This window comes from Oenanthe melanoleuca, chromosome 6 (genome assembly GCF_029582105.1).
Source record: "Oenanthe melanoleuca isolate GR-GAL-2019-014 chromosome 6, OMel1.0, whole genome shotgun sequence".
Classification (NCBI taxonomy): Eukaryota; Metazoa; Chordata; class Aves; order Passeriformes; family Muscicapidae; genus Oenanthe; species Oenanthe melanoleuca.
In genome coordinates, this window is record NC_079340.1 from 25,571,198 (window position 1) to 25,598,913 (window position 27,716).

The window sequence follows — 27,716 nt, forward strand, 5'->3', positions numbered from 1 at the left end:
CTTAGCCGAAGATGCAAAAATAAAAGTAGTCTGAAGGGAAAGAAAGCAGAAGGCCAAGAGACAGGCAACTGAACAGAGCAGATTGATTTAACAGATATGATACATTTTTGCTGTCTGCATTATGTGTGGAAAGTCTTATTCCAAGTGACACAGTAACAGACTCGACTGTAATCAAACAGCGCTGCTGAGGTGTCAGGAGCACAGATGCTTCCTATCGAAAATATCTAAAACAGAAAGTAAAACTTTGAAAAATCCGCAGTGGGGAGCGCGGGGGAAATGCTCGGTGGTGTTTCTAACCCAAGGCGATTTCTCTCTGCCATTCACTGCTGTGTGGTGCGGGAGGTCGGAAGCCGTGCGTGAGTCACCCCAGCGCCAGCCCAGGCAGAGCTCGGTGAGAAGGGAAGGCAGAGCCAGGCCAGGGCAGCGCGGACACACCGGGGGCTGTGGTGACCAAACATCGCACGGGGGGAAGGGCTGCTCCACGCGTTTTGGGGAGCTCCAGCCAATGGATTCCTCCCCTGGGTGTTACGGGAGGGCTTGGCCTGCTTGTGAGAAAGGGAGGGGAGAGTTTGAAAACAACCCAGCAGGCTCTAAGGAAGGAAGACTGCTAGAAAGTGACCTGCTCGCCTCCGTGCGAGCATTTTGCTCCAGGTGATCGGCGGCTGCAGGGGTGGAAGCGCAGGAGGGGCCGGGGCACGGCACAGGTAACCCGGGGTGCAGGTGTCGGGCAGCGGGGTCCAGCTGAACACCCCTCTCTGGCTGCCTCGAGCTGCAAATCCACCAGAAACGGCCCAAAGAGTTGGGGGTTTAATTAATTTTTTTTCCTATGGGAGGGGGAATTTTGCTGTTTTGTTTTTATGGGGATTTGGTGGTATGTTTGCTGTTAATATGTCTGGGGGAGGGAGGCAGGAGGGAGCAAATAGGTCTCTACAGCTCAGCGGTTAGCATGTGATCAGCTGTTTTGTAGTTAATGCAGGCAGCTTTGAGGTTAGAAAGGGAAAAGGAGGTGATGTCTTTTAGTAGGCTGGTTGATACAATGGAGAAATACAAATTATCTTTCATGCACCTCAGCTCTTTTTCAGGTCACAGTGCTTTAGAAATCAGAAAATGTGTGCAGATGAGATTTTCAGTGCTTGATAACCCAGCTGCTAATAGAGACATTCAGCAGAAGGAAGAAAAAACACACCATTTTCTTGTCTGGAGGTGTGCTGGATGGTTTGGGGGTTCTAATCTTCTTTTAACTACCGACCCAGCTTTTAGGCCTCTTGGAAGTGATCCAGTCTTAAACTTTAGAAGAAAATCCTCTAGCAATTTTCTGTGGTGCTTTAAAAGGTGTGATTGGCATGATGCAGTATTTTGTGCCATCTTCTCTCTCATGCAGGTTCTGGTTACTGTTTCAGTCTTTCTGTTACCTCTTTCTTCTTTACTGAAACATCTCTTTAAAGCCCCACTCAGCCCTGCAGGGGAAGCTGAATTCCACGATCAATGTTAATAGGTAGAATGAATTTTATAAATCTCGGTGATGACACTGTGGTAGTTTGCTTGGTGTCAGCAGAGGTGTAAAGAGCAAACCAGGAACTATTTTTTGATTAATGGGGAAACAACATCTTTTAAAGCTGCCTCTAGGTCGTGTGTGAAAAAATCTTGTGTGAACACGTTGGACTGTTCTAACTCGAAAAATCTGCAATTTAGTGTCCTCATGAGCAAGACTTTCTTTCTGTAGTTTGACTGATGAGGAAAGCATCATGAAAACATGGCAATTGTGCTGCACATTCTTTTAACAGATAATGTTGTTTTAAATCTTAAACCTCTTTTGGATGATTCATACAAAGCTAGGCCAGTAAATTAATTCAGAGGCTCTTATACAAGGGAACTTTGGCTCATTTGGCTATTTCAGTCAGAAGTATGCCAATCTGGAGTATAATTATATGGGGAAAATATGTTATAATACTACAAAACTCAAGTCGTGATCTGGTTAGTGGGGAAGTTTCTCTTGCTAGCAGCTGGAAAATCCTGCAATGCACAAGTACCAAAGCAGAAAGGATCTGTATTTTCTTCCCTCATTGCTAGGGCTCTCTGGAGTGACAAATTAGGGAGAGAAAACAAAGGGCGAGCTGAGTTTTGAGGAGAGACCTGAATGGAGGCAAGGCACATGACAATGAGAGGAGACTGTCATCTCTAATTAGGTGTGTGCCCTCAGGCAGCTCGTACAAAGTAAACTGGGTAAATGTAAACTAAAACGAGGTGGGAGGTTTGGAAGGCTGTGGACGGACATGCAGGGTTTGGCTGTCCATCCCAAACCTGCAGCGCGTTAAGCGTTTCGGCAGGGGAAAATAGAAAAGAAGGTGGCTGCAGCAGTTCTTCCTCGATGGGCTGGGCAGCAGGAATCCCGTCTGCAGCTCCGAGCAGGAATCCTGCCTGGATCCCAGCTCTGGGGCAGCAGGAATCCCGTCTGGATTCCAGCTCTGGGGCAGCAGGAATCCCGTCTGGATTCCAGCTCTGGGGCAGCAGGAATCCCGTCTGGATCCCGGCTCTGGAGCAGCAGGAATCCCGTCTGGATCCCGGCTCAGGGCAGCTCGGAGCGTCCCCGCCGCCATGCCCAACCCTGTCCCCGTGCTGAGGGAAGGGCTGGCGTGGAGAGGCAGGCCCTTGTTAGCAGAAACACACACAGATAAGACGTAATAGATTATTTGTACTGATGGCTTCGCTTCAGAAAAGGGAAAAAACCCCAGACTTTTAATTAAAGAAGTAGGACAGCACGTGGAGGAGGAACCAGGCACAGCTGCCGCCGCGGCAGCCCCGTGCTAACAGCGAGCACCCCCAGGCAGGATGGGAGGAGCCGCTCTCCCACATCGCGGGGGGTGCCGCTCCACACCGGCCCCTCCACGGACGGGCTCAGGCGATGCTGTCCGGTGTGGGCGCTCCGGGCTGTGTCCCACAGGGAAATGGAAAGCGCTGCTCTGGTGCGCCTCACCCACTGCTCCCCTCCCCACACCAATGGCTCCTTCCCGCTCCCTCCACCCCACCCGCGATGGTCTCGCCCTCCCCGCTCTCCGCCGGCCTTCCCTGGGAGCCGAGCGCGCGCCCAGCGCCGCTCGCCGATTGGCTGCGGGGCGGGCGGCTGGCAGCCAATGGCCGCGCGGCGGGTGGCCGTGTCGCTGGGGCAGAATACACGGGTAGGCAGGGGGCGGGCACGCGCGTGGGGCCGGGGGCGGGGCCAGGGGGCGGGCGCGCGCACGGCCAGCAGCGGGAGCGCGCGCGGCGGCGGCTGAGGGAGACTCGGCCCGGCCCCGGCGGCCCTGAGGGAGCGGCGGAGCTGCGGGCAAATCCCGGGCGCTGCGGGCGCTCCCGGGCCGCGGCAGCACTGCCAGGCCCGTGCCTGCACGCCAGCCGCGCCCCGGCGGCCTGAGCCCTCGGCCCCGCTGCCAGCGGCCTGCAGCCCGCGGTCCGGCGGCCTGAGCCGTCCATCCCGCCCGCTCCTCATCGCCGGCGCTGCGCCGCCGTTGGTCCCGGCCGGCGGCACGGGCTTGGTAGGAGTACCGAATCGTACCGTGGCTTTTGTGTGTGCGGCTGCAGAACGGCAGCTGCTGTTGGCACGTCTCCAAAGCTTCGGTGATGGGAGGTGTTTGCCGAAAGTTAGGGAGAAGGGAAAAAAAGCGTGTGCTATGTGGAAGTTACTCAGGGATGCTTTGCACCTACAGGAGGTCTTGATAACTTTTGGAAGCTTTGTCCTGTTGCGTGTGGTTTTTCTAAAGATTAATGTGCCTGCTGAGGTAGAATTGCCTGTTTAGATGGAGTGCAAGAAATGGTAGTGGGTGCAGAGCACCGAGCGTGTTTTATTGGCGAATTTCAGTGACTTAGAAAAATACCCTTGTCTTATGAACTACTTTAAAAGTACCTTTCATATCGCTGATTCATCTTAAAAATTTCCATGGCGTTTCTGTTCTGCCTAAGGTGGCTTCTTTCCATTTTGTTTCTGTATTATCTCTTCCAACATGGATTCTGGTGTTTTTAAGGCAGTTTTGCAAATTGTGTTCTGTAGTTTTATTGGTAGTGCTGTGTGATGTAAGTCTGCAAATCAGAAAATGATGGGTTTTGGATACAGTGATAAATCCCAGTATCCTGAAGCTCCAGCAGTCTGCTGGTTTGAGTCAGTGAGAAGGTGCATTGCTAAACTGAGAGTGTCTTTCCTATCTCCTGATCAGTATGACAACAGCACTTCTAAGGCTTGGATATTCCATCATCCTTGTTATAAGCCAAGTAGGGTGCTGAATCTCAGAATGGTATCACTTGGAAATTGGGTTATTATTTATTTTGTTGCCACCTGCAAGGTGGGGGATTTCAAGGAGGATCCTGTACAGGAAGAGTATTTCTCCGCTTGAAATGTAGAACTTGGTTACAAATTATGAGAGCTGTGATTGTTATTTAACACAGGTTTTGTCCTTTTTTGTGTTTTCCCAAGAGGTGGACAACTGATGGAACATTCCACTAGGAAGGATAAAACTGTTCTTACAAGGTAGTTTGAGCAGATTAGACTGAGACCCACACGGAAAAGTATCTCAACCAACAGTGACTGGGAACACTTGAGAACTCCTGAATGATTGCTTGAGGTAACTCAGGAAAAATATTTTATTTTAAAAAACGTGTGGGGCAGGGAAGACTCTTATTGCACAAGGCTGGGAACTGTTTGGTTTGGCATTAGGAAATACAAGACCATGACAGCTGTGCCCCAAACCAGAGTTTCTTTATTGCCAACGGTCTGTGATGAATCATTTGCCGTTAGTGGGTCTGTGGCAGGCGAGTGGGCATGAAAGGAGAAAACCAGGGAAGAGAAGAAAAGGGGAAGGGAATGCAAGTGTTTGGTGTCACAATCTTGCCACTCAACGGTGAACAGTTTTCAGGGCAGGAAAGGATGAGATGGGGGGAAAAAAGGACTACTGAATTCTTATGGGACAGACACAAATAGCAGTAATGTTCCCAGGCCTATGAAGGGATTTGTGAAAATGTATACAAGGGAATTCTGGGACTGCCTAATTTTTTGTGCACAGAAAGGAAAGATGGATGATGCCATCATTTTCAGAGTGACATGGAGTGGTTTGGAGAATAGCAGGTGCTAGGAAAGGGGAGAAAGAGGAGCAGAAAAAGAGAAGTGTTAAAACGAGGAGAACTTTATTCCTTGCGGATTGCTGGTCGCAAGGAGTGTTTGATGGTGCAGAAGCACAGATGTGAAAGCTTGATAGCTATATGTACATACAGTAAAACAAAGACTATGTCCTTGAGGGGAGGATCAAAAATTAGCTTGTTTTCTAAGGGCTGGGCTGAACTCGATAAATTGGTACCATTTTATCAGCATCATTCACATGAAGAACGTTTCTCTCGTGGATGCAATTATAACATTGATATTGTACACTCATACAGATAACCACTTGGCAGAACAGGACAGTCTAGGTTGATAGAGGTGGCTTTTATCAGCTAAAAAAAGTGGTGTACATGGGGCTTTTAGCCTTAAAATAACGGCTTTTGTCCCCTTTAAAAACAACAGAACTGACAGCTGCTAAGGCATCCAGGCTTAGATGTATTGGAGGGTGGTACTCCTCTCTTGCTACACCATTTACCTTCCCAGGAACTTTTCCGCTGTGACTAATAGTTAACTTATAGCTTAAGCCCCCCCCATTTTTATATTTTGTGAGTGAAGCCTTTGCATTTTACTTTGATCTAGTGTTTTTTCTTCTCTAAGCTTTTCTGTTTCTATTTAGGCCTTGGAGGGAAAACATTAAGACTTTACATTTCACAGTCAGCTCTGTTAAGCAGCTATGGAAATAGAAAAGGAACACATTTACATTACCCCAACAGGTAAGTAATATATTCAGTTGTTTTGGGGTTTTTTCTTAAAATTTCTTAAAGTTTTTTCTCAAAATTTAGCTGACCAGAAGTGTTCTCTTTAGAAAGAAATGTATCACCTGATAGTTTTTTAACAATACTGGTTAAAAAAGACCATAAAAAACTTACAAAATAGTTCTTTCAATTATATATAATAGAATTCTGCTCTATTGTGATTATTTAAAATTTATTAAAATAATAAAGTTATTATTTCTGTAAGTTACTGGATAGTGGTTGCACTTGTCTCCTTACCATCTGTGTTCAAGTAGTGCTGGTGTGAAGAAAAAAATAAAAGAAAAATGTGTAGAGGTGTTTAAGAGGTACAAATTCTGCTTTTATGCAACAATTTAACTTAAAATTGGGGAAATGAATGTTGAAGGGCTTGACTGGAAGTGGGCTGGCATGGGAAAACTTTAGGAAGTACATGTTAGAGACTGCCATGAAATGGACTGTTTTGTCCATATCACACATTTATTTTATGATGCTTAGTCAGGGTAACACAGATTCTTGTTATTTTCTATATCTTCCAAAGGTTATGGTGGTCTACACTGACTCTCTCATGTCAAAGAAGTTTTAAATGTTTTTCAGAATAATGTATATATGTTAAGATGGTGGGTAATGCAGTTGAGGTGGGAATATAATCCATATGATTTCTGATATTTAAGCAGGATTAGGTTAATGCAGAAGACATGTTGATTCTCAACGTTTTAGAATTATTTTGGATAATAGATGGAAAGCTGCAGGAGAGCTGGGTTGACAGGGTTTGGGCAGTTTAAATTGATAGAAGGCTTTGTTAATGAAAGTAGCCCATAAAAGCACAGATTTTAAGTGAGCCTGCTAGGCTTAGTGGCAGGGTAATGAGATAAATTTGGATAACTTCTTAATATATAGTAAGCAAAGTATTAAAGTTGATTGAAGACTATTACTGCCTATATGTTATATGATGTGAAAATGAGAAGCTGGAAGGAAGATCTGCACTATTGTATAGGTTTATTTTATTTTATATTAGTTTATTTTAGTTTAAGTTTTTGGAAAGCAGTATATGTGTTCAGTCTGTTTTTTCAAGCCTAACTGGGTAACTAATAGTGGAAGGCCGGTTGGTTACCATATTATGGAGAAAGAGGTTGCAGCTGGAAGTGACAGTGTTATATAAAAAACAGTAAGAAATATTAATTCTTATGGGTTAGGTGTTTCCTGTGGAGGATTTATTTTAGTCTTGAACCTGGGATCAGGATTGTGTAGGGAGGTTGGACTGTAGCCTCCCTTAAAGCTGTCAGAGTCAGGACTGACTTGTGTTAATTGTTGGCCATTTTCTTTGGAAGCTGAGAAAGTAAGTGGTTGTTGAAGAGAGAAGTTTCTGGACAGCCAGGTCTCAGGTGTAAACTGGAGAAATTCATGGGAGACTGAGCATGAAGAAGAATTTGAGTGCATTTGACTGAGAGGAGCTGGTTGTTGCTGATGGAGTCTCCTGGGGAATGAGAGGAAGGAAACCTGTTTGGGTTTGCTCTTTTTTTCCCCTCTGCTAGCTTTATGCAAATCTCTCATTGTTTTATTAAAATGTTAGACAAACAGAGAAAGCTGCTTGTGAGAAATCTTTTCCTGGATGTGATGCATGCTTTTCTTTTTTAGCTTGCTGCAAGCGTAAAAGGAATGCTTTTGTGGGAGTAATGAGTGGAAAGATGAAGCTTAGCCTGGAATGGCGGCATTATTACTGAGCTGTAGCATTCACATCTGTGATCACCAGTATCTAAATTCTTTGATCACAAAAGAGGCAGTTCCATCAAAGTTTGCTCAGTTTAATATACTCTTTGATATGGGTAAATACTTGGAGATTGGCAATATTCTATTAGTCCACTCTGCTTTAAAAACAATTTTTCATGAATTTTTTTTGTTTTGAAGTGAAAAAACGTTATTCTGAGAAATACTGCGAAATGCATGTTGCTGATGAGGAGGTAGTGGAAGGGTGAATTAGTACACTAGCTAAGTTCAAATGTAAATTTTGAATACTCTTCATATTCTGGGTTTATGGCAGTGAGGTTTTTTGTAAAGCATTGGAAAAGCAGCTTCTTCTGAGTGCCCTCATTGCCCTCCTAGTGCTGGGGCTGTGGGTTGTGTCTTTAGGACTCTACTCAGTTCTGAAGGAACAGAGAACTTTGTAACAGAGAACCGAGGCTGTTCTCTGTCTGTGTGTGTCTTTCAGTTTGCAAGGACTCGCAGAGTACTCACTGGAAAGTAAATAGATTCTCAGGTGCTTTTTTTTTTTTTTTTTTTTTTTTTTTCCAATCTTGGTTAGTTAAGAAGGGGAAGAATACCTTGTGAAAGCTTTTGTTTATAATGTTCTAAATAAGACATTCTGCTGAACCACACAGCTCAAGTGGGGGACAACTTAACTTTGTGAAACAAGACTTTAGACCTAAACATTAAATGTGCATTAGCTTCCACATAGAGTGAAGTTATTGTGCTTCTCAGTGCTCTAAGATAGTTACAGATCTTTAAGTTATGAGAGAGTTTTTTGTTGGGTACAAAACAAACCTATTATATTTGATTGTGTTGTGTTTAGAAGCAGTCTTGACAGAAGCTACAGTGAGGGACAATCCATAGAGGAGAGAGATCCCACTGATTCAAAGTACTGTGTATTGTAGGAGTCTTCATTACCAAGCTCTCCAGGCTTTGTATTGAACAGCATTTTCCCCCCCATAACCTTAAAAACATAAAATAAAAGTAGTGATGTTTTTATATTCTTCTATGCCTAAATTGTTGCTTTTCTTGCTAGTGAGCTGTATTTGAAATGCCTTGAATTGAATAAGGGGAATGTTGGTCGATGATTTAGGGAGTTAATTTCACTTTGGTAAAGAGTCTTGTAACATTGGTGAGTTCCTACAGAATTTACTGTATTGGCAGTTTCATTTGTTTCTAAATCAAGAGAAGAGTGGGTGGAGTGAGAATGAGGCACTTAGATCTAATGCACTTAGGAGTTTGTATGGTTTTTGTTTAGCAAGGGTGGGGTTTTCTGTTGTTTATATATTTATGTATGGTTTTATTAATTTGCTTTCCAACTCTTGACATCTGCTCTGTTTAGATTGTGGATATTTTGTGCAGGGGTATAAGGAACTCCTTATTACTGCAATATGTAGACATACCTTAAAAACAATGTTTGCCTTTACACTGTTGAAAACAAGAGTTCTGTATGATGTAATAATCCTTTAGAAATGCAGTGTGTTTTAGTATTCTAATATAAAATGGTTTAAAATGAAAAGATTTTTTTTTCTGTCTTCTTTTTAAGAACTTGAGAATCTAAATGATGCTCCATTTTCTGGTGATGAAGAAAATGGCGGGTCTGAGGAACGAAAAACTGAAATCAATGGAAATTGGATTCCTGCAACTTCAATTACTGAAGCCAAAATAAATGCTAAAGCAAAGAGACGGTTGAGGAAAAACTCTTCTAGAGATTCTGGGAGAGGAGACTCTGTCAGTGAGAATGGAGAGACACTGAAGATTGGAGTTGTACCAACCAGCCCAAAGGGGAAACTCCTGGACAGGCGATCCCGGTCTGGAAAGGGAAGAGGTCTGCCAAAGAAAGGTTGGTGTAGCTTGGTGAAGAGAGTAGAATGAGAAAGATAAAAATTTATTCAAAGCACAGTGCATTTTTTTCGGCTGGGAATCGTTTTTGTAAACCAGTCTCTGTGCAGGCATTTGGCCCTTTATGTTAGTTAGTAGGTGGCAGCAAATATAATGTGTCTGTGATCAATCAACATCTATCTTCAAGAGAAGTTCATTTCCTTAGCAGGTTTAATACATAAATCTGAACTGTTGGTGGTTCATGGGACTGTTACTAATGCAAGTTTAAACTATGGCTGCATTTGAAAGTACAATTTCAACAGTAATTCGTGTGCAGTCCATACTACTTCTAGTGTCTTACTGGAAAGTGATGAAAAGTGGCTGAGGAAGTGGGACATGTCAGACAAACACACCCTATTCAGCATATATTGTTTGTCAGTGATAGATCACTTTTGAGTGAAAGAATGTTGTGTTGAAATCAGAAGTTTTGTTTGTAAACTGGTGGTCCTTACTCTCCCATATTTTGCCAGGTGGAGCAGGTGGTAAAGGAGTTTGGGGAACACCAGGTCAAGTGTACGATGTGGAAGAAGTAGATATTAAGGATCCTAATTACGACGATGACCAGGTATGCAAATAGTTTCTTTGCAGTGTTGGTTTATATTTCCATTTATTGATTTCAATGGCCTTGTGAGTTAGCATGAATGTCAGCCTGGCTACACTGAAATGCTCATTTTTATGCTCAAGAATAGATTATTGGCTAGTAAAAAGTCAGCTAGTGTACAAGTCACAGTGTAACACTCACAGATCTTATCCCCAAGCCCTCTTTCTATGCCTGAGTAAGCAGCATCCCTTTTCCTGGTGTGTTCTCCACTGCTGGTTCCCAGGGAGGTGGATGTTGCAGTGCTGCTCTATATTGCACACAGACACTGTGTTAAAAATGGGAGTTTAGTGGGGACAGTATCCTTTATCCTTTATAGATTTTTCTCTTCCCTGTATTCCCAGCCTGCCCAATGTCTTGACTTCTTGGTATAAACACTTTATGAAGTTGGTAGCTTGGATATTTTTCTGACATGTATTTATTTAAAATATGTTTTGGAAGATTGTATCTTACAGCCATGTTACTGGGGGAAGGGGAAAGAAAGCAAAGCTTATTGGGCAGAGAGTCTTTCTGTAATTGAAAGGGAAATGGTGATTACAAACACAGATTGTTAAAGTCTCTGAGATCAATACAATTGCAAGACTGACCAGAAGTACATTCTGTATGACATAAGCAGAACAATGGGTGTGTCCTTTGAGTAGAGGCTGTTTGCTGTAGCCATAGCTGCTGAAAGAATGGTATCTGACAATATCAAAGCCTTCTTCCAGGATCAATTTTCCCTAAAATTTGGCACTTTATATTGACAGAAATAGCCATTAAAAAGGGAGCTGACAAGTGCATAGAACAAAGTTTAATAAAGAATGAACATTCTGTGTAACTTAGGTGTGATGGAATGATAGCTTTTTTGATTCCTACGATACTTCTTGATCATTAAAGTTTCTTTCCATTGATCATTGGTTGAAAAACATCTTTGATCAGATGTTTTTATTCAGCTCTGTAGTATTGCTCTGAATGTTGTTTCTGTAGGTGCAGAGTAGGGAACTGAATTAGAGCAGGGAGATCTGGTGCTGCTGGAACTCTGCAGGACAGGTGATACATAAGGGAGTTACTGTGTGCCTCTTTTTTTCCTCAGGGAATGCCTTTGCTCACAAATACTCTGCAAATGCCTTTTCTGTGATTTGTGCATGGCACCACCTGTCTGGTCACACAGTCACCAGGGAAGAGGGAATAAGGCAGGGTTCCTGCCAGGGACAGGAGTGCCACTCGGAGGGGAAGGTGCTGTGGTACAGCCAGCTCTGCTGGGCTGGGGCAGGAGCTTCTGTCACTCTCCCTTCAGTATGGAGGCACTTGACTTCTGCTCCTGTGGTGCTCCTAGTTAAATCCTAGGAACAGAGTTCAGTGTGTTTGCCATTGTTTAACAGTAAATTCAGCCTTTCAGTTGAATTCCGCTAATGTAAATTCAAAATACGAAGAAGTATGACAATTAGCCAGCGTTGTCCGCGTTCAATAGTAGAGACAGAGTCTAGTGTTTTGTGGCAGGATATTGACTACCAAGAACAAAGCATTAAGGATTAAAAAAACACCGTTTTGATACTATTAGTGCTACATAAGTTGCAAGAAAAGATAGTATGGGTATCTGCTTTTGCTGTCTTTTAAAACAGGAGAACTGTGTCTATGAAACAGTAGTTTTACCTCTCGATGAAAGAGCATTTGAAAAAACTTTAACACCGATCATCCAGGAGTATTTTGAACATGGAGATACTAATGAAGTTTCGGTATGTTATGTGTCTTTTTATTTCTTTGTTTTGGGGGTCAAACCTGTAGTATACAGGGTAATGCAATTGCCAGCTATGAATGAGTTTATAGAGAAGTTGGCAAGAAATGTACTATAAGAATACACAAGCAGTTATATTAATTACAGGAGCAGAAGCATATATATAATTGTATAAGCACATAAATATTTATTTGTGGTCTATTTATATATTTAAATAATGAAAATGATGAAATCTCATTGTTTTGTTTTCCAAATCTTATCTAGGAGATGCTGAAGAATTTAAACCTTGGTGAAATGAAATACAGTGTGCCAGTGCTGGCTGTTTCCTTGGCATTAGAGGGGAAGGCTAGTCACAGGGAAATGACATCTAAGCTTATCTCCGACCTTTGTGGGACAGTAGTAAGCAAAACTGATGTGGAAAAATCCTTTGATAGACTGCTCAAAGAACTACCTGAATTGGTGTTGGATTCTCCCAGGGCACCACAGGTATTATTTGTAAATCTTTATGCCAGTAGTCAAAAGCTTTTTGTGGCTAAAATAGATCAAATAAACTAAAATAGACTCTGTGTTTTGAAAAATATCTATTGATTTTCTTACTGTCTGTAATCCTCTCTCAATTACCCAGGCTGTGTTTTCACTTTGAAACAGCTCATTTAAATAAAATCAGAAAACCAGGCACATTATAATTATCTACTTAGAACTTCTTTGAAATTCAGCATTTAATTAAAAATGCTTCTGTTTTGTTGCAGTTGGTGGGCCAGTTCATTGCTAGAGCTGTTGGAGATGGGATCCTAAGCAGTACCTACATAGATGGCTACAAGGGCACAGTGGATTGTGTCCAAGCTCGGTAATTTCCTTGCTTTCTATATAGAGATAGTTTTCTATGCCAAAGATGATGATCAGGAATTTACAGCTCCAGAATAAATCATTCAGTTCTTTAACTTACTTTTTTTTTTTTCTTTTTTTCAATTTGAAATGGAAAAAAACCAAACCACAAAATCTGCAACGAAACCAACAAAATCCAGAATTACTTAAGTCAGATGAGAAATACTGAGTTCTGAAAAAACTCAAATACAAAATACATTTGAGTTCAATTTGCTCGGTTCGTTGTCTAGCTTATGTTTGAGGGTGAAAAATGAGCTGAAAGAAGAAGTGGTTATAGAAGGTTTTGTCTTAGAAAAAGCTTTAATGTGATTAATGGGTAAATATAGCATCAGGACAGCTGCTGTAAATATGTTGTGAAATACACAAGGGATTAACTGTTTTGCCTTACAAAGGTTTGAAGCTTGTGCAGTGATTTCCGAGACTTTCTCTGTAATGCTCTGTTTGTCAAGAAGTACAATTGTTTTCCATGTCAGTGTGAGAAGTTTGAAGGAACAATCTCTGACAAAGAGGGATGTTTTAATAATGAGTCATGTTTTATTTTTCTTATCCCCATAAGTGTATGTTTCAGGCTTAATATGGAGGTGCTGACCTCCTGTTTCTTCCAGAAGTTGCATTGGCAGTGATTATAGTTGGGCACTTTCAGAAGGAAGGCTGCCTACCTTGGGGGCTCAAATTGAGAAAACTGTCTGTCACTTATATGAATGTGTCCTGTGATTTGAAGGATTGTAGCCTGCATTGTGCACATCTGGGATGCTTTGCTGCCTTTGTTATTTCTTGGCCAGTCTTTCCTGCTCATTAAATCTTGGTGAATAGAGTTATTGTTATTGGCTTGCCCCCAGCATGAGGACTGGGAGAACTGTTCTGCCTTTACACGGATGGTACATACTGTATCCCCAACTTCTTTTTTTTTTTTTTCACCTTACTTCCCTTTTTAATTCTCTTTTCAATAAACTGGCAGGCATCTCTAGCTTGTGCTGTTTTTCCAACTACATATTTACCTTCTGAAGTGTTTTCTTTGGCTTAAATTCTAAAGGTTTCATAATTCTTCAGACCCAAATGGAAAATAGTATTTCAGTAGAAAACTGTTCTTGAGTGTGGCAGCAACTCAGGCCTTTTTAGTTTGAGATCCACCTGCCAAGCTGCATTCTTGAAAGAGTCTGGATACAATCCACTTCTGCATAAGAAAATATTCAGCTGTTTTTTGTGAGGATGTTTCAGGTTCTGCATTGGTGATTTAATCTACTGCCATCACAGGATTGTAACCTGCTCTTGGTATGAGCAGCAGTGTAAGGGTGACAGAAAGACAGATGTTTTTATGATCCAGATGGTTCCTGAGGAGTTGATAACCCTGACCTCTTCCCAAAGATCTGGTAGCTTTGTCTGAGGAGAAGTGGCAGATGTGTTTAATGAAGTTCTGTAATGAGGTTTTAAGCGCTGACTTTGCCTTTAGAGCTGCGCTGGACCGAGCGACGGTGCTGCTGAGCATGAGCAAGGGAGGGAAGCGCATCGACAGCGTCTGGGGGGCAGGAGGGGGCCAGCAGTCTGTGAAACACCTGGTCAAAGAGGTAATGGCAGAACTCCCCTCTCTCCAGCTGGTCGTGGTCTAAACTTACTTTGTTTGGGGTAGAGGGATGAGAGATATGTATCCTGTTCTAAAATGATGTCTTATGTCATGAGTGTTGGTTTTGTTTTGTTGTTTGGACTTTCTTTTTTATATAAATAATTTAGACAAAGTAGTAGAACTGATGGAGATAATTTCGTTGGTTTTGTAGTATTTGTCACTGGTGGGAGCATGCTAGTACAATGTTTTGTATTGCAAGTATGTTTATTTTTGCTTTAAGCAAAACTTGTAAGCATTCAGCTTTTTAAGACCTCACAGTATAAAGTGATGAAGTAATTGAAGAAGCCAAGATGAAACTGGCTAAACTAGATAAACTAATATTTTTTTTGGCATTGCTGATCAAAACCACAGTACTTACTGAAAAAAGAGAGAGGAAGAAACAGGAATGTTTAGAGATCTGTGCTATAAAGTAAGCAGATCTAAAGGAAAAAGACATGTTATAATTTCTAGGTAGGGAGTGTAACAGATCATAGATAGGAGGAGGCATTAAAGGGAGAGGATAAACTTAATGACACCCATATGCACCTTTTATGGTGACCCAGCTTATAAAACAATGATTTTGGTGCTTCTGTATCAACACTGTGGATAGGTATTTGGCTACAACTGTGTTTCAGGTTACTGATAACGTCTCCATTTAATTAATGCCTGAATTTAATTACATATATAAAAGCATTAGCAGCACGTTTGAGGAACTAACTTGCTGTTGGGTTGATAGTGAATTATCGAAATAGTTGACAGCTTTTAAATTTTGTATCTAATTAGTGTTGGGTTTTCATTTTAAATTTCTATAGATTGACATGTTGCTGAAAGAGTATTTGCTTTCTGGAGATGTATTGGAAGCAGAACGCTGCCTTCAGGAACTGGAAGTACCCCATTTTCACCATGAACTTGTATATGAAGTAAGGAGAAATCAGAGTCCCTTTAATAATTGTTGATATTTTGATGTGGGCATGCAAATAATATAACTGGCATCTGAAGCTTAGGTTGCTTGCTCTGTTATTTGAATAACTAAATTGTTTCATGTAAAGTTAATGGTTTGTGTCCTCATTTGTTTGTGCATTGTGCAACAAGTAAGCTGCTGCTGACTCTGGGAAAATCCAGAAGTAATTTTGAGGGGTTAAATAGTTGACTTCAGATTATTATAAATTCCTGAAAATAAGATTTCTGTTTATTTTCTGCTGAGGAATAGCAACAAAAAAAACCCCTCCCATGCTTTGTTTTGGTGTTTATTTCCTCCTAGTTTCAGATATCTGGGTATTCTAATGGGTGTTACCTGTTTTCGTTAAGTTTATAGAGCTTCCTTTTTCAGGGTGGGATTGTTTCACCCAGCCTATTTGTAAAAGCTTACATATTTCAGACTCAGCCTATATGGGAGACTGTTCCCATTTGTACTCTATCTGCCAAATTGGGAAATGGTTATTTACCAATAAGGCTGAACACCCACAATCTACAAACTTCCCTTTTCAGTACATTGTTATAGAAAAATGTTATAGAAAATTCCTTCACAATAGAACTACAGAATCTTTTCAGTTGATAGGGATTGTGCAGTATTGTAGATTTTAAGCATCTGAGTCCTTCTAAAATCACAGATAAGATAAAACCCCATGGATACAAAATTAATTTCACAAAACTAATTAATTGCCATCTGTACTGCAGCAGCCATATGGATATAGCCATAGTGCTGAAACCAGATAAAGGCAATGCTTTTCACTCTGTCTAGTCCTTTCTGGATTTTCCTACCTTTTATCCAAAGAACTTTTCATCAGTTTTTCTTTTCTAATAATAATAATAATAATAATAATAATGATAATAATAATATTAAACTGAAATTGTGAGTGCATGTAGCAAAATGGGATTTTTTCCCCAGAAAAGTCATAGTAACACATTCACTCTTCTTTGTACTTCATATGGTCACGCACCTTGTACCTGAAGCAGTATTTTCATTTTAGTCAAAATACTTGCATGATTTGTTTTAGGCCATTGTACTGGTTTTGGAGTCAACTGGAGAAAAGACCTTTAAAATGATACTGGATTTGTTGAAAACTCTGTGGAAGTCTTCTGTCATTACTGTGGACCAAATGAAAAGAGTAAGTATGGCATTTAGAGAACTTTGCATAAGGTCTTCCAAAATTTCCAGCTGCCTTTATGCAGTTAAATGGTTAAAACTAATAATCTAAAATGCTGCAATATTGCTTCATCTTTTAAATTTGTCTTTTTATCCAGTAGCTCTTTGTAACTGAAGTAGTACAATAAAGGCCTACTAATTACAAATGTCAAGTAGAGCAGTATAGAAACCAGTATTCTGCACAGTCGGAATCAGCTGTGACTTTACTTCTCAGGATGAGTATAGGACAGCAATTCTGTCCCAGGGCAGACTGGGGATCACACAAACACTTACATAAAAATTGGCCCAGCTGTGTTGCTGGTGGGAGGTGATGAAGTCATCTCTGGTTGTCCCCAGTCTCTCCCCTGCTGCATAAACTTGTATTGGTCATTTGTGACCACATTTTTTCACTAACATGGAAGACTTATTTTCTTCCCATGTTACTACCCATGTAGTAACAGGCAGGCTAACATATAGATTTCATACTGTCTGTATTTCTGACTTCTAATGAAGTTAAAAGTTCAGGTTGTGTTGTTATGTAGATAAATACTTGTATACTGCCATGGTATGGGCTGATATTATATACCTTGTTTCTCTACTGACTTGTAGTTGCAATGCTTTAGGTTAGTGAAACCATATTAAAAAAACCTCTGGAATGAAGAGTATTTAAAAACATTGCAATAAAATAATAGAATAAACTGATGATTATTTGAATCCTTACACTGCAGGGCTATGAACGGGTTTACTGTGAAATCCCAGACATTAACCTGGATGTGCCACACTCCTATTCTGTGCTCGAGCGCTTTGTAGAGGAATGCTTTCAGGCTGGAATCATCTCCAAACCACTGAGAGACCTCTGCCCTTCAAGGTACTTGTTTCATTGCAGATAGGCAAAGGCACTGCTCTTCATTCCTGTCACAGGTTACAGAGAGTAGCATCTTAGACCAAAGTGTTACTGATTGGAAGTGGAAGCTGGAGGATGGACAAACAGTTGGACTGGTAAAACGTGTATTAAGAAGCTGCACTGTTGAGGCTGGGATAAATACTTGAGCCTCCTGTGAATCCCAGGCAGCACCCATCAGTGCTTCCCAGAGGATAAAGGCTGTCTCTCCTCTGGTTTCCCCATTTGCTCAGTAGAAACCAGCACAGCACTAAGCTGGAAGATCCAGGTGTCACAATGATTCCATGTAGGTGATAGTGGAAAACTCTCAGCTATACTGGGGAAATGGAAAAAAAGAAAAAAATCCTTTAAAAATCGTTTAAACTTACCAAACTGCAGGAGTAGAGTTCTAAGATGAGACAACCAGTCCTAATATTTATATAAAAAAGAACAGGACACAAATATGGGATAAGCTCTGCACACCCCATTCCTTGTATCTGTCTTGTGATTTGTATAATGAATTTGGTTTGTTATGGCTTGGTTAGTCATGGCATAAATAATGCTATGTGAACTGTATGTAATCAGTATGCTCTTACCTCCTTACTGGTCATAAAACTGTTAGTAAGTTTCATTTCCTCTGGGGAATATATGTAAATTTTAAAATAGGATGTTAAAACTATTATTCACAGTTTTATGCATTCAGAATACTATTTGTTTGACAGGTCTTTTCTAATTTGGTATTTTGTTAAGAGTTCTCAAACCATCTCGACAGCTTGTGATAAATTTGGATTTTGGAATGTTAGCATTTTTATCAAGAACAGTCTCCATTTGTGGACTTTACACTTAAAACTGTGTGTGTTGGTATCAAATGTTTTGCAGGTTTGGGTGTGTGGGAGGGTTGAGAGTCATCATTGCATCAAAAGCTTGATTATACTTTGGTTACCAGTTATATGTTGAGAGGCATTTCTGGTTTGTGTACTTCAGTTTTAAGTAGAAAACCACCATCCCTAGGTTTCCAAACTAGCATTTTAAAGCAGCTGAGCTGATACTGTGATCACTGCTAACCCTGCTGAACTCACACTTTACATTTGACTACCAAGACACAAGAGAAGATTCCTCTCAGCGAGAAAAAACAAGCAATGCTACTCTGAATTACTGAAAAGATACTTTCTACTTTCTTACAGGGGCAGGAAGCGTTTTGTGAGTGAAGGAGATGGGGGCCGTCTGAAGCTAGAAAGCTACTGAATGTGAGAGCTGCCTCCTGAAGCCTTACAAGTTGAAAGGGAACATAGCTCGCTATCGATATATACAGCACGCATGCTCCTCGGGTGTGTGTATGTGTACGTGTACACACATCTAGGACATACCAAATTTAAGAGTTGCTTAGCACAGTTCGTATTTTTTTAAGAGCACATGTTTTGGGTACAAATTGTTTTCTTTCCTTTTTTTTTTTTTTTTTTTTAATAGTTTTGTAAATTTCAGGAAGAAGTGTTCTTTCTTTGGGCATATAGTAGAACAACTGGCCACTCTGCTGTGGTGGTGCCTTGAAATAAGCTATCTCTGTATGTGCCATGTTTATGACCTAATCATTCCATGTGTGCATCGATGTCTGACTGCCGCTCGCTCTTTCCAGGACAGTGCTGTCATCATAAAATCACTGGTTTATACAAAGCTTTATTATAGAAGGGTCAGGTTAAGCTGCTGTGATCCCATTTCCATTGCTGCTAAAGAAATACTGTGCTTTGGGAGTTAAAAAAAATAGCAGTTTCTTTGTTTTAAAGAGCCCAAGAAAATGCAGTTGGGTCACAAGATTAATTCATCTGTTTCAGGGGAGAACACTGGTTGGTTTCAGCCCCCATGTACCAAACTTGTCTTTTTTTCTATGTAACTGGAAAAGTGAAAAGTTCTGGTAAAACATATTAAAAATATTTTTTGTGAAGCTCTTGTTTCTGCCTCCTTTTTATTTATTTTAAACAGAATAAATTAAGCGGTACATCTAACACTGCCTTTGGTATTGCAATCAGGAGGAGAGCATAGAATAATTAAGCTCATGCTAAGTAAGTATTTACCAGATCTGTTTTGGAAAACACAACTGACTCGCGTAGGAGTGTCCAGGCTGGCACAGATACTGTGATGTCTCTTTGCAGCACAGCTTCGCCAAGCCCTTGCTCAAGAACAAGACGGCTCTAAGGGAAGACTCGCTTACAGGAACACGGTAAAGCCTCTCCTTTGTTTTTCAGTCTCATGTCAAGATTTCAGGTGTTCTGAAATGATGGGAATAGCCATTTCAGGGCCACGGAGACGCTCTAGGAGCCAAGTGCTTCAGTGCTGGAGCAGGTCTGGTAAGGCCGGCTTGGAGCAGGGGGTTGTGGAACTCGCCTCCTCCCGCTTTCCGAGGGGTTTGGTACCTCTAGAGACGCGTTTGAAACAGGGCCTGGGCAGCGCCCAGCGCAACTCTCTTACACCAACAGCGCCCGACGCGCGGCCTCCCCGCCCAGCCCCGCCTCGTTCAGGCCGCACTTTAATGGCAGCCCCGTTACACGGCGGTACCTCCGATCGCGGGGGCCGGCGCGACCCTCCCGCGCTACTGCCGGGGCGGCGCGGCCCCCGCGGACGGCGGCGGGGCCGCCTCGGGCGGCTGGGCCGCCTCCAGCGCCGCCCTCTGTAGCTTCTCCAGCTTCTCCAGCGACACCGACTTGAGGGGCAGGATCTTGGGCTTGCACAGCACCAGGGCGACCTTGTCCTCCATCGACAGCTGCCCTGCAAAGGGAGAAAAGGGCCGTGAGCGAGCGGCGGGCTGGGCGGGCAGAGCCGGGCGGTGCTCGCGCCGGTACCTTGCTTGGGCAGCACCTCCCGCAGCGCTCCTGCTCCCTCCGGCATGGCGGCTCCGGCACGGCACCGCACCCGGGGCCAACTACAGCTCCCAGCATGCACCGCGCGGAGCCACGCCCACGCACCCGGTCATGTCCCCCGGAGCATGCTGGGAGTAGTAGGCTTAACGGGGCTCCGGCTGCCCCAATGCGCGCTGGGAATTGTAGTCCGTAGCGTGGCGCTTAGCGGGGCAGCCCCGGGAGCGGCTCTCCGGGGCTCTCCCGGGCCCGGGATTCGGGGATGCCGCTCTCCGCCTCAGCTGCGTCGGGCTCTGCTCTGGGGCGGAGCCGTCCCACCTGCGCGGGCCTGCCCGGCCCCGGCGAGCCGCTGCCTGCCTGCCCGCCGGGGCCCGCCGCGGAACTCAGGCTTTGAGGCGCTTTTATGGTTTATTTTCTGCTTCTGTAAATAAAATCCCCAGCAGACACCGGCCAGCAGACGGGCGTGGCCAGGGCGTACGCGTCCCGCTTTTCGTTTCCAGGCAGCGCCTCGGGATTCGCGATGTGAATCATGCGGCTGTTTGACATGTAAACAGCAGTAAAAGCCGCTGTCTTTCTAAACACTGAGAGCTTAAATGTCGCCGAACCTGATGGGCCAGCGCACCGGGATCCCCCACAGGGTCCGCCTTTTGGAGGATCCTTGCACCGGGAGCAGCTTCCATGGGAAACCCCCGCGGGTGTGCCCCGGGATGGGCGGAGAGGGATTCACCTGCCCTGCGCCTCGGCCGTGCCCCGGCAAGCCCCGATTCCGCGATGTGTTGTAATTTTAGAGTTTGCTAATGAGCTTGCCTGTGCGCCCTGCACACCCTGTGTGCTGGGGAGTGCCAGTCCAGGCTGGTAATCCTGCTAACCTGGCCCTGGCAGGCGGGGACGGCTCCTTTCAGTGTTCTGGGACTCAGATCTGGCTTCTTGCTATGCACAGGGATGGCCGTGGATTAGTAAAATGAGGGAGAAAATTATCCTTGCTAATAATTCTTTTCCATTCTGCCTTGGTGGTGGCTGTCTGCCTGCTTCCTTCCCTCTGCTAACTCAGGTGTCAGCTGCGGGATCCAAGGTTTGCGAGGAGAGCAGTGGTAAAACTTTTAACTTCCAGTAAGTGGCACCTCTCTGATAGTTATTTAAAGCCTCTGTCTGCATTGTTCCAGAACTATTTCCTTTTTCCTCTAAGCAACCTAGAGTAGGAAGCTGACAATCCCTCAGGTAGCCCGGTTCCACCTCGCTGAAGCCTCGCCTGATGCTGGGTTGGAGGCCAGCAGAACCCTCAGAGGGTGAGAGCAGGGCTCCTCCTTCCTGCCTTTTGTGGAGCTGGCCAAAGACAACACTCCTGGGCAGCACAGAAACGGGCCCTTTTTGTCCTTACTCATATATTCCACTTTCAGGTCAGAGGATTGCTGTTGATGAGGCTGTAAAATGGATGTGCTTGCTGGGGACATCCTTCTCTACTCTTTGAAGTGCTCAGAAGCATTCCCACTGATTTCAGTGGGAAAAGCTCCTTTGTCTGATGTGCTTTTCCATGTGCCAATCAGTATTTTGTGCTGACTGGAAGGGAAAGAACAAGGCACTGCTTTATGATGGATGTTTTTAGACCAGGATATTTTAAACGGTACATGCAATTTGCAGATCAGTAATTTGTAGTTGTTTGTCAGTTTGTTTCAGCATCTTAGATATGGCTATGGCTAAAAATGAACATAAATGACCCAGTTGTGACTGGAAATTTTGCACTGTGAAAACAGGAGTTATTCCTGTGGTAGCAAATATGGCTGCAGAGCAACACAAATGAGCTGAAAGCAAGATGTTGAAATCAAATTGTAGGCCAGGTTTTTTCCAGTGTCCTTCACAGTGCCAATGGCCACCTGGAGTCCAGCATTATGTGAACACTTGCCTTTGGAGCCCATCTCGGTCATGCAGGGAATCACTTTCCAAAAGCAGTTTTCCTGCCAACAGCTTTTGTTTGCTTGGTGATAAGAAACAATGGTCAACTCAGTTTGTTACTTGAGCATTTTAGTGACTGAGGAGTCTGGCATCCTGTACTAGATCCATTTTCTTAGCTACTCAAATGCCAGCTTGGCAGCCTATCTAGGAAGCTGATAGCACTGGGACAGGCGTGATTGTGGAGGTTGTTTTCAACAGTTTCTAGTAAGTCTGTTTTTAAGACACCTCCTTCCTTTTTTTACTTTCCTGGGGAAAAAAATCATAGTTACCACCTTCATGACTGAGAGATCTGGATGAGAGAGAGGAGGAAGACATGGACATGCAGCTTAATATCCTACTTTCAAAGTGCCTTAAAAACAGGACTGGGTTTTGTTTTGAGTAAGGCTGGTATTAATTCATTAGAACGCTGTTGGCTATAGTTAAGAGGAGGGAAAAGCATTTAATAGAGGACCTAATTCCCCTTGTCTTTTTGGCAGAGAAACAACAAGAAAAAAAGTAAATTTTCCAGTTTTGGATGAGGGATCCAATCTCTTCTGATAAAGAAACAATAGTTATACCCCCTTGTTTGATCTTTTTGGCCTCTGGGGTCGACATGTGCTCAAATACCCATTCATTTCTCTCACAGGCCTTTCCAGTTGCCAGGAATATCTAGGAAGCTGTTTGCCAAAACCCTTCCATCTGGGAAAAGCACCATGCACTTGCAATGGGGCTGTGCTGAGTCAGTGCATTATCTGGGTGTCATTCCACAGGACTGAAGCAGTCAGAACAAGACTGTCCTTGTGCCCAGGTCTCAAGTTGTGTCCCCATGGCATGAAGCTTCCCAGAGTCCTGAGACTCAACCTCGGGATGAAACTCAGTGTTATTTGAGAAAGTATAAGTGTGGTATCCATGGAGAAGGCAACTCGCTCTAGGTTGCACATCCTTATTTTACTGATGTCACAAACAAGTTATTCTTGTGCACTGCAGAGAGCCTCACAACCACAAAACCAGCAATAATTTTATAAATGATAAGCTTGTTTTCCTCCTCCTGTTCCCAGATACTCCGAGTGCAGCAGACAGCAGAGATGTGCATTGCTGGAATCCAGAGGGTTTCGTAATTTGGCAGCCGCTTGCTGAAAGCCCTGCAGATACAAAACAACACTTATTTCAAGTCTTGAGAAACATCTCCTACTAAGTAGAAGAAAAAAGCATTTAGGTGAAGCAATGTTGCCAGTCCCATTTGTTTATGAGGCTTGGTTTTTGTCTTTATACATTTTAAATGCTTTTTATTTTCCTTCTGCTTTTTATGCCTTTCAAGTTCATGTTTTCCATATGAAAGTCTGGAATCAAGTCCTTACTTTAAAAAGCAAAAATTTGGTTCAGTCCTGTATAATCATGTAGCTCCAGACATGAGGTGTTTAAAAATAAAGCCACTTTGATGAGAACTACCCATGTTGAAGGTGACTTTCTGTTCTGAGTTTAAGTAAATACTTTGTTGACATTTTAAGAAGCTTTTAACAGCACCTGATCTGTGTTTGCTTTCCACTTGGACCGCTTTCTATTTTCTTCTTTTCTAAATTTCTAGAGCTTGTTTCACCTCTCTATGTGCTGACAAGATCAGAAATGTAGTGTGGCAGCATTTGGTGAACGGTGCATCCCAGTGCTTCCAGAAATACACCTGCAGATTTCATGCAATTGTCCCTGAAGCCGCTGAGTGGTACCATGGGACACAGAGCCCAGCTTCAGAGACAGGAGGAGGAAGGTGGTTTGGGTTTACTGGGTGGGGTAAGGCAAGAAACAGAAAGCCTGGCGTGGCTCCCTGTGGGAATCCCAAATGCCTTCAGAGCCTGAAGCTTGATAGCTTGGTGTTTAACCCAGTCTTTGTTTTTGAAAGGGAGTTGACAGACAAGTGATTTTTTTTTTTTTTTTTTAGTTGAGCTTTCTGAATACACTTATTTTAAGTTTGTTGTTTGATGCAGTGGGATCCTCAAGCTGTATGCAAAAGGCAAGGAGACGTGCCTGGAAATGCATTATCCAAGGGACACAGAAACAGCTTTTTGACAGGCTGCTCTTCCTGCTAACACCTGGTAAGTGCAGAGACCTGGCTCCATGTAAGTCCCATTCTGGGCTCCTAAGCCAAATGCTCTACACTGGCATTTCTAGGAGGTTACTGCTCTACTTGTGTGGTTTGAATCGCTTAAGCCTTTGGCCTCCTGCCCTGGAGTGCCAGCAGAGGCTTGCTGTAATTGCCCGTAAGTGCACCGTCTGTCAGATTATTGTTTAATTATTCCAGCTTCTCACCACCACACACTGCTCAGTGTCTCTCTTGCTATCTTTATTTAATTGAGTGGAAGAAATCCGAGACTTGTGCTTCTCCTGTATCACTTTGTTTTTGCCCATCCTCACTGCATCCTACCATGAAGTCCCACCTTTTGTTTGCAGGAGTCAGTCTTCTATACAGAAAAAAACTATTGTCAATATCTCAAGCATATGTTATAAAGAGAATCAATATTTTAACACATGGTAAAGTCAAACCATAAATCTCTCAACACAGTCAATTGATTGTATTATTTTCCCTTGAAACACCGCTCCTCCCCCGGAGAAACAAGAGAGGGAAAGAAAACTCTTGAATAACCAAGCCCTTGTCCTCACAATGCAGGACTGTTCTCAGCCCTGTGTCACTCCTTCCTCTTCAAGATTTGTCTTTCCCTAGCCCATCCCTGTTCATCTGTTCCAGACTATTACTGGGATATCAGCTCTTTTCCCAAGATCAGCTTGTGATGACCAGTTCCACCTGCTGCCATTTCAAACATCTCTGTGCTTCCTCCCATCCCTGCAACCAGGCTCTTAATCATGTGTGTTGAAAAATAATCTTTCTGAGCTCTCTCCAACACTCTCCTTGTCTGTATGGCCTATAAAAAACCTGGCAGCACTCTGACTGCTTTTCTTCTCTCATGCTCCCTGTGCCTGTGACAAATATGTGTCATTTTTCTAGTCTTACACTTGGTTTTCAGCCTCTGAATTAGAACACTCTTCTTGTAGAGCCCCTCACAAAAAGCTCAAGGCTCTGGTGCACTACCATAATAATAATAAATGTTAAGGTTGCTGGCACTCACTCTGCTCTAGTTTTCATGGCTCTGGGCAGAAGGAGTTTCAAGATGTCCTTTTGGAAGATCTATCTGCACCTGAATGATTTAATTTTCAGGGTTTCATTTAGAATTCCTCAGCTGAAACCTCCCTTTATAGGTGTACTCCCTGTAATGCCTGGTTCCCTGACAAATTTTTGGGGTTGTTCTTTTCACTTCCTGTAACTGAACTGTAGGATTACTTATTTCATACTACTTTCTGAGGTCTTTTTTTCATCCATCTCTTTTCTTCAGGAAGAAGCAATTTGTGTAAGAACTTCAGTGTGGAATTGACTTTAGGCTTTGTTCTTATTTGTCACCCTTCAGGAAATACATCTCTGGCTCCAGCACTCAATCCCTGCTGGCACTCTGAAGAGGAAGAGAAAATAGCAGAGCTAAAGCCATTAAAACAAACAGGCAAATATTTTATTCAAACTCAACTTCTTCTTCCTAGGTCACTGTTAAAGAATATTTTTCAGATTGTGAGGATGCGAAGGAGGGTTGTGTTTGTTTGTTTGTTTGTTTTCCTGGAGACTCTCCTATTCACATTTCAGGCAGCAGAGCTTGCAGCAGTGACAAGCTGTAATCCCAAGGAAAAGTGCTTGTGCCTGTGGCCTGGGTTAACCTGCTGGCAGTGATACGTGCCTGGGCAGGGGCAGCCGTTTCACACAGCTCAGCATGGACGTGCTGCCACTCCCAGCCACTTTTAGGACACAGGTGAGTTGTTTACAGCAATCTCAAAAAACCTTGTAATAAAGCTGTTCTGCCTTCCTGGAGCCACCACTCCCAGAGACCTTTCCCCTTTCTTGGCTACTGTGGGAGCCTCCTTCCTTCGGCTGCACACCTTTATCAGCTAAAAATGATGCAGTTCAGAACTGGTTGTGGTCAGGCTCTGTCCCAGAAGGAGGGGCTACACTGCCACTCTGTTGTGGCTGCTGAGAGCGGGAAGATCAGAGAGGACAACGGGGAAGTGGAAGCCTTCTCCCTCTTTTATGTGGAATGGAGTCAGGATATGCCCTTGTATGAAGTTCAGCAGAGAAAAACTCGGGCTGCACTCGCATTCCTACCCACCGTGCCATTCCAGTCAGCCTGGTACTAATCTCCACGGATCTCTGAAGGCATGAAACAACATGCAGAGCAAATGAAACCTGAGCCACACCACAGTACTGGTGCCAGCCAGTTTTAGAAGACTGCCATGAGAGCCAAGGGAAACAGGTAAAATGGTAGAAGATGCCTTGTACCACCTGCAGGCACAGACCTACAGCACTCGAGCAGCTCGTGAGGCAAGTGAAAAGCTGGTGAACCCAGGGCCACTTAGACTTGAATGCTCTTTCCTGGGGAGGAAGTGGCTTTTCCCTTGGAAAGCTCAACTCCCCAGGGTCTGTATGAGGTCAATGGAAAAAGTGATTTCTTCAGAATATGATTCAGAGTGCCTAAGCATAGGGCTTATCTTATTGACTACAAAGGAAGCTCAGCCTCTGTAGATTTAAACTCACTTTTGAGAATACTCATCCCCTCTTGCCCCTTAGCTGTGGGAATTATACTGGACCTGGATGTTGTTAGTCCTGGGAAGCCACACTACCTACTGAAATTCAGGTGCTGCAGACCAAAGCTAAAAGAAGTTTGTCTACCAAAGCATAGCTTTGTCCTTTTGAGTTATCCTGGGATTTCAGAAATGGATTTGCAAGTACCAGAAAAGAAAATTAAATCAAGAAAGGTTGGTTTCTTCATGGTTGTCCTGACTGGAACTGGAATATTCAGCATCTGTTTCATTTTAACTGGGTTTTCATTCTGGCCTTTCTCCCCTTTCAAAGTACAGGCAACTGAAGCCTTTAATTTGCCCTGTCTTTCACTGAAGAGAAAAACAAGAGTTTCTAACAGCTGTTACTCTCCTGTCTAGAATAGCTACACTAGAAAAATACAGTTTATTGTCTGTGAATGAAAAAGCTCTTGCTTGTTTCTGTTGTTTGTTGTGTTGACTTTGAAAGATAAATTGTTTGAACTGGTTGACTCTCTGTTTGTATAATTGAAGATTAGCTTGCTTGATAGCCTGCTGGATTTGCAGTTTTCCCTTGCACTAAACAAATTGAAGAACTGCTGGGCTTGGGGCAGTTAGAGCACAGCACATTCTGGAAAATGTTTGTGTGCATACAGGTAAATAAGAAAATAATTTAATGCATGACATTCTGGATGTGCTGCTTCAGTGCTGATATGTCCTGTCTTTCCACCTGGAAGAGCTCTTGTGAGACCTAGGAAGCTTGTTTATAAATTGCTAACAGACATGGATAGGTGGCTAATGAGTTGAAAGTAGAAGCTGGCAGGCCCAGAATTAGTTTTTACATGGTAGTTCTAAAGTCCTAAATCATGCTGCTTGTTTTTGTGAACATAGGTACTCTGTCCTTTTATCATACATCTGCTTTGTAAAAATAATTGGAGAAAAAAAGGAAAAATAACTTATTGTCAATCAAATAAGCAGACCTGGCTCTGAATATATAAAAGGAAGTGACAGTAAA

At 43.0% G+C, this 27,716-nt stretch overlaps 1 protein-coding gene and 2 long non-coding RNA genes across 6 annotated transcripts; 2 read left to right on the top strand and 1 right to left on the bottom strand.

Annotated features, from left to right (window-relative positions):
• The first annotated feature begins 260 nt into the window (after nt 1-260).
• PDCD4 (programmed cell death 4) lies at nt 261-19,239 on the top strand. Of its 4 annotated transcripts, none has more exons than XM_056494410.1 (13): nt 261-391; nt 4,463-4,610; nt 5,757-5,853; nt 9,164-9,460; nt 9,969-10,063; nt 11,698-11,811; nt 12,075-12,296; nt 12,560-12,657; nt 14,146-14,260; nt 15,108-15,215; nt 16,293-16,403; nt 17,149-17,288; nt 18,485-19,239. In XM_056494410.1, the coding sequence occupies exons 3-13, from the start codon at nt 5,814-5,816 to the stop codon at nt 18,543-18,545; spliced, it is 1,401 nt and encodes a 466-aa protein (XP_056350385.1). In that variant the 5' UTR covers nt 261-391; nt 4,463-4,610; nt 5,757-5,813; the 3' UTR covers nt 18,546-19,239. The 4 variants fall into 4 exon arrangements, with proteins under 4 accessions (XP_056350385.1, XP_056350383.1, XP_056350381.1 ...); XM_056494408.1 differs by lacking the exon at nt 261-391 and adding an exon at nt 489-651; XM_056494406.1 differs by lacking the exon at nt 261-391 and adding an exon at nt 554-704.
• A 2-nt stretch (nt 19,240-19,241) lies between these two features.
• Nucleotides 19,242-19,878, bottom strand: LOC130254649 (uncharacterized). The gene is made up of 2 exons (XR_008840791.1): nt 19,598-19,878; nt 19,242-19,564 (listed from the first exon to the last, which is right to left on the bottom strand). It is a non-coding gene; the product is annotated as an uncharacterized LOC130254649 (long non-coding RNA).
• A 312-nt stretch (nt 19,879-20,190) lies between these two features.
• LOC130254650 (uncharacterized) lies at nt 20,191-27,209 on the top strand. The gene is made up of 3 exons (XR_008840792.1): nt 20,191-23,294; nt 24,058-24,165; nt 25,459-27,209. It is a non-coding gene; the product is annotated as an uncharacterized LOC130254650 (long non-coding RNA).
• Nucleotides 27,210-27,716: the final 507 nt, after the last annotated feature.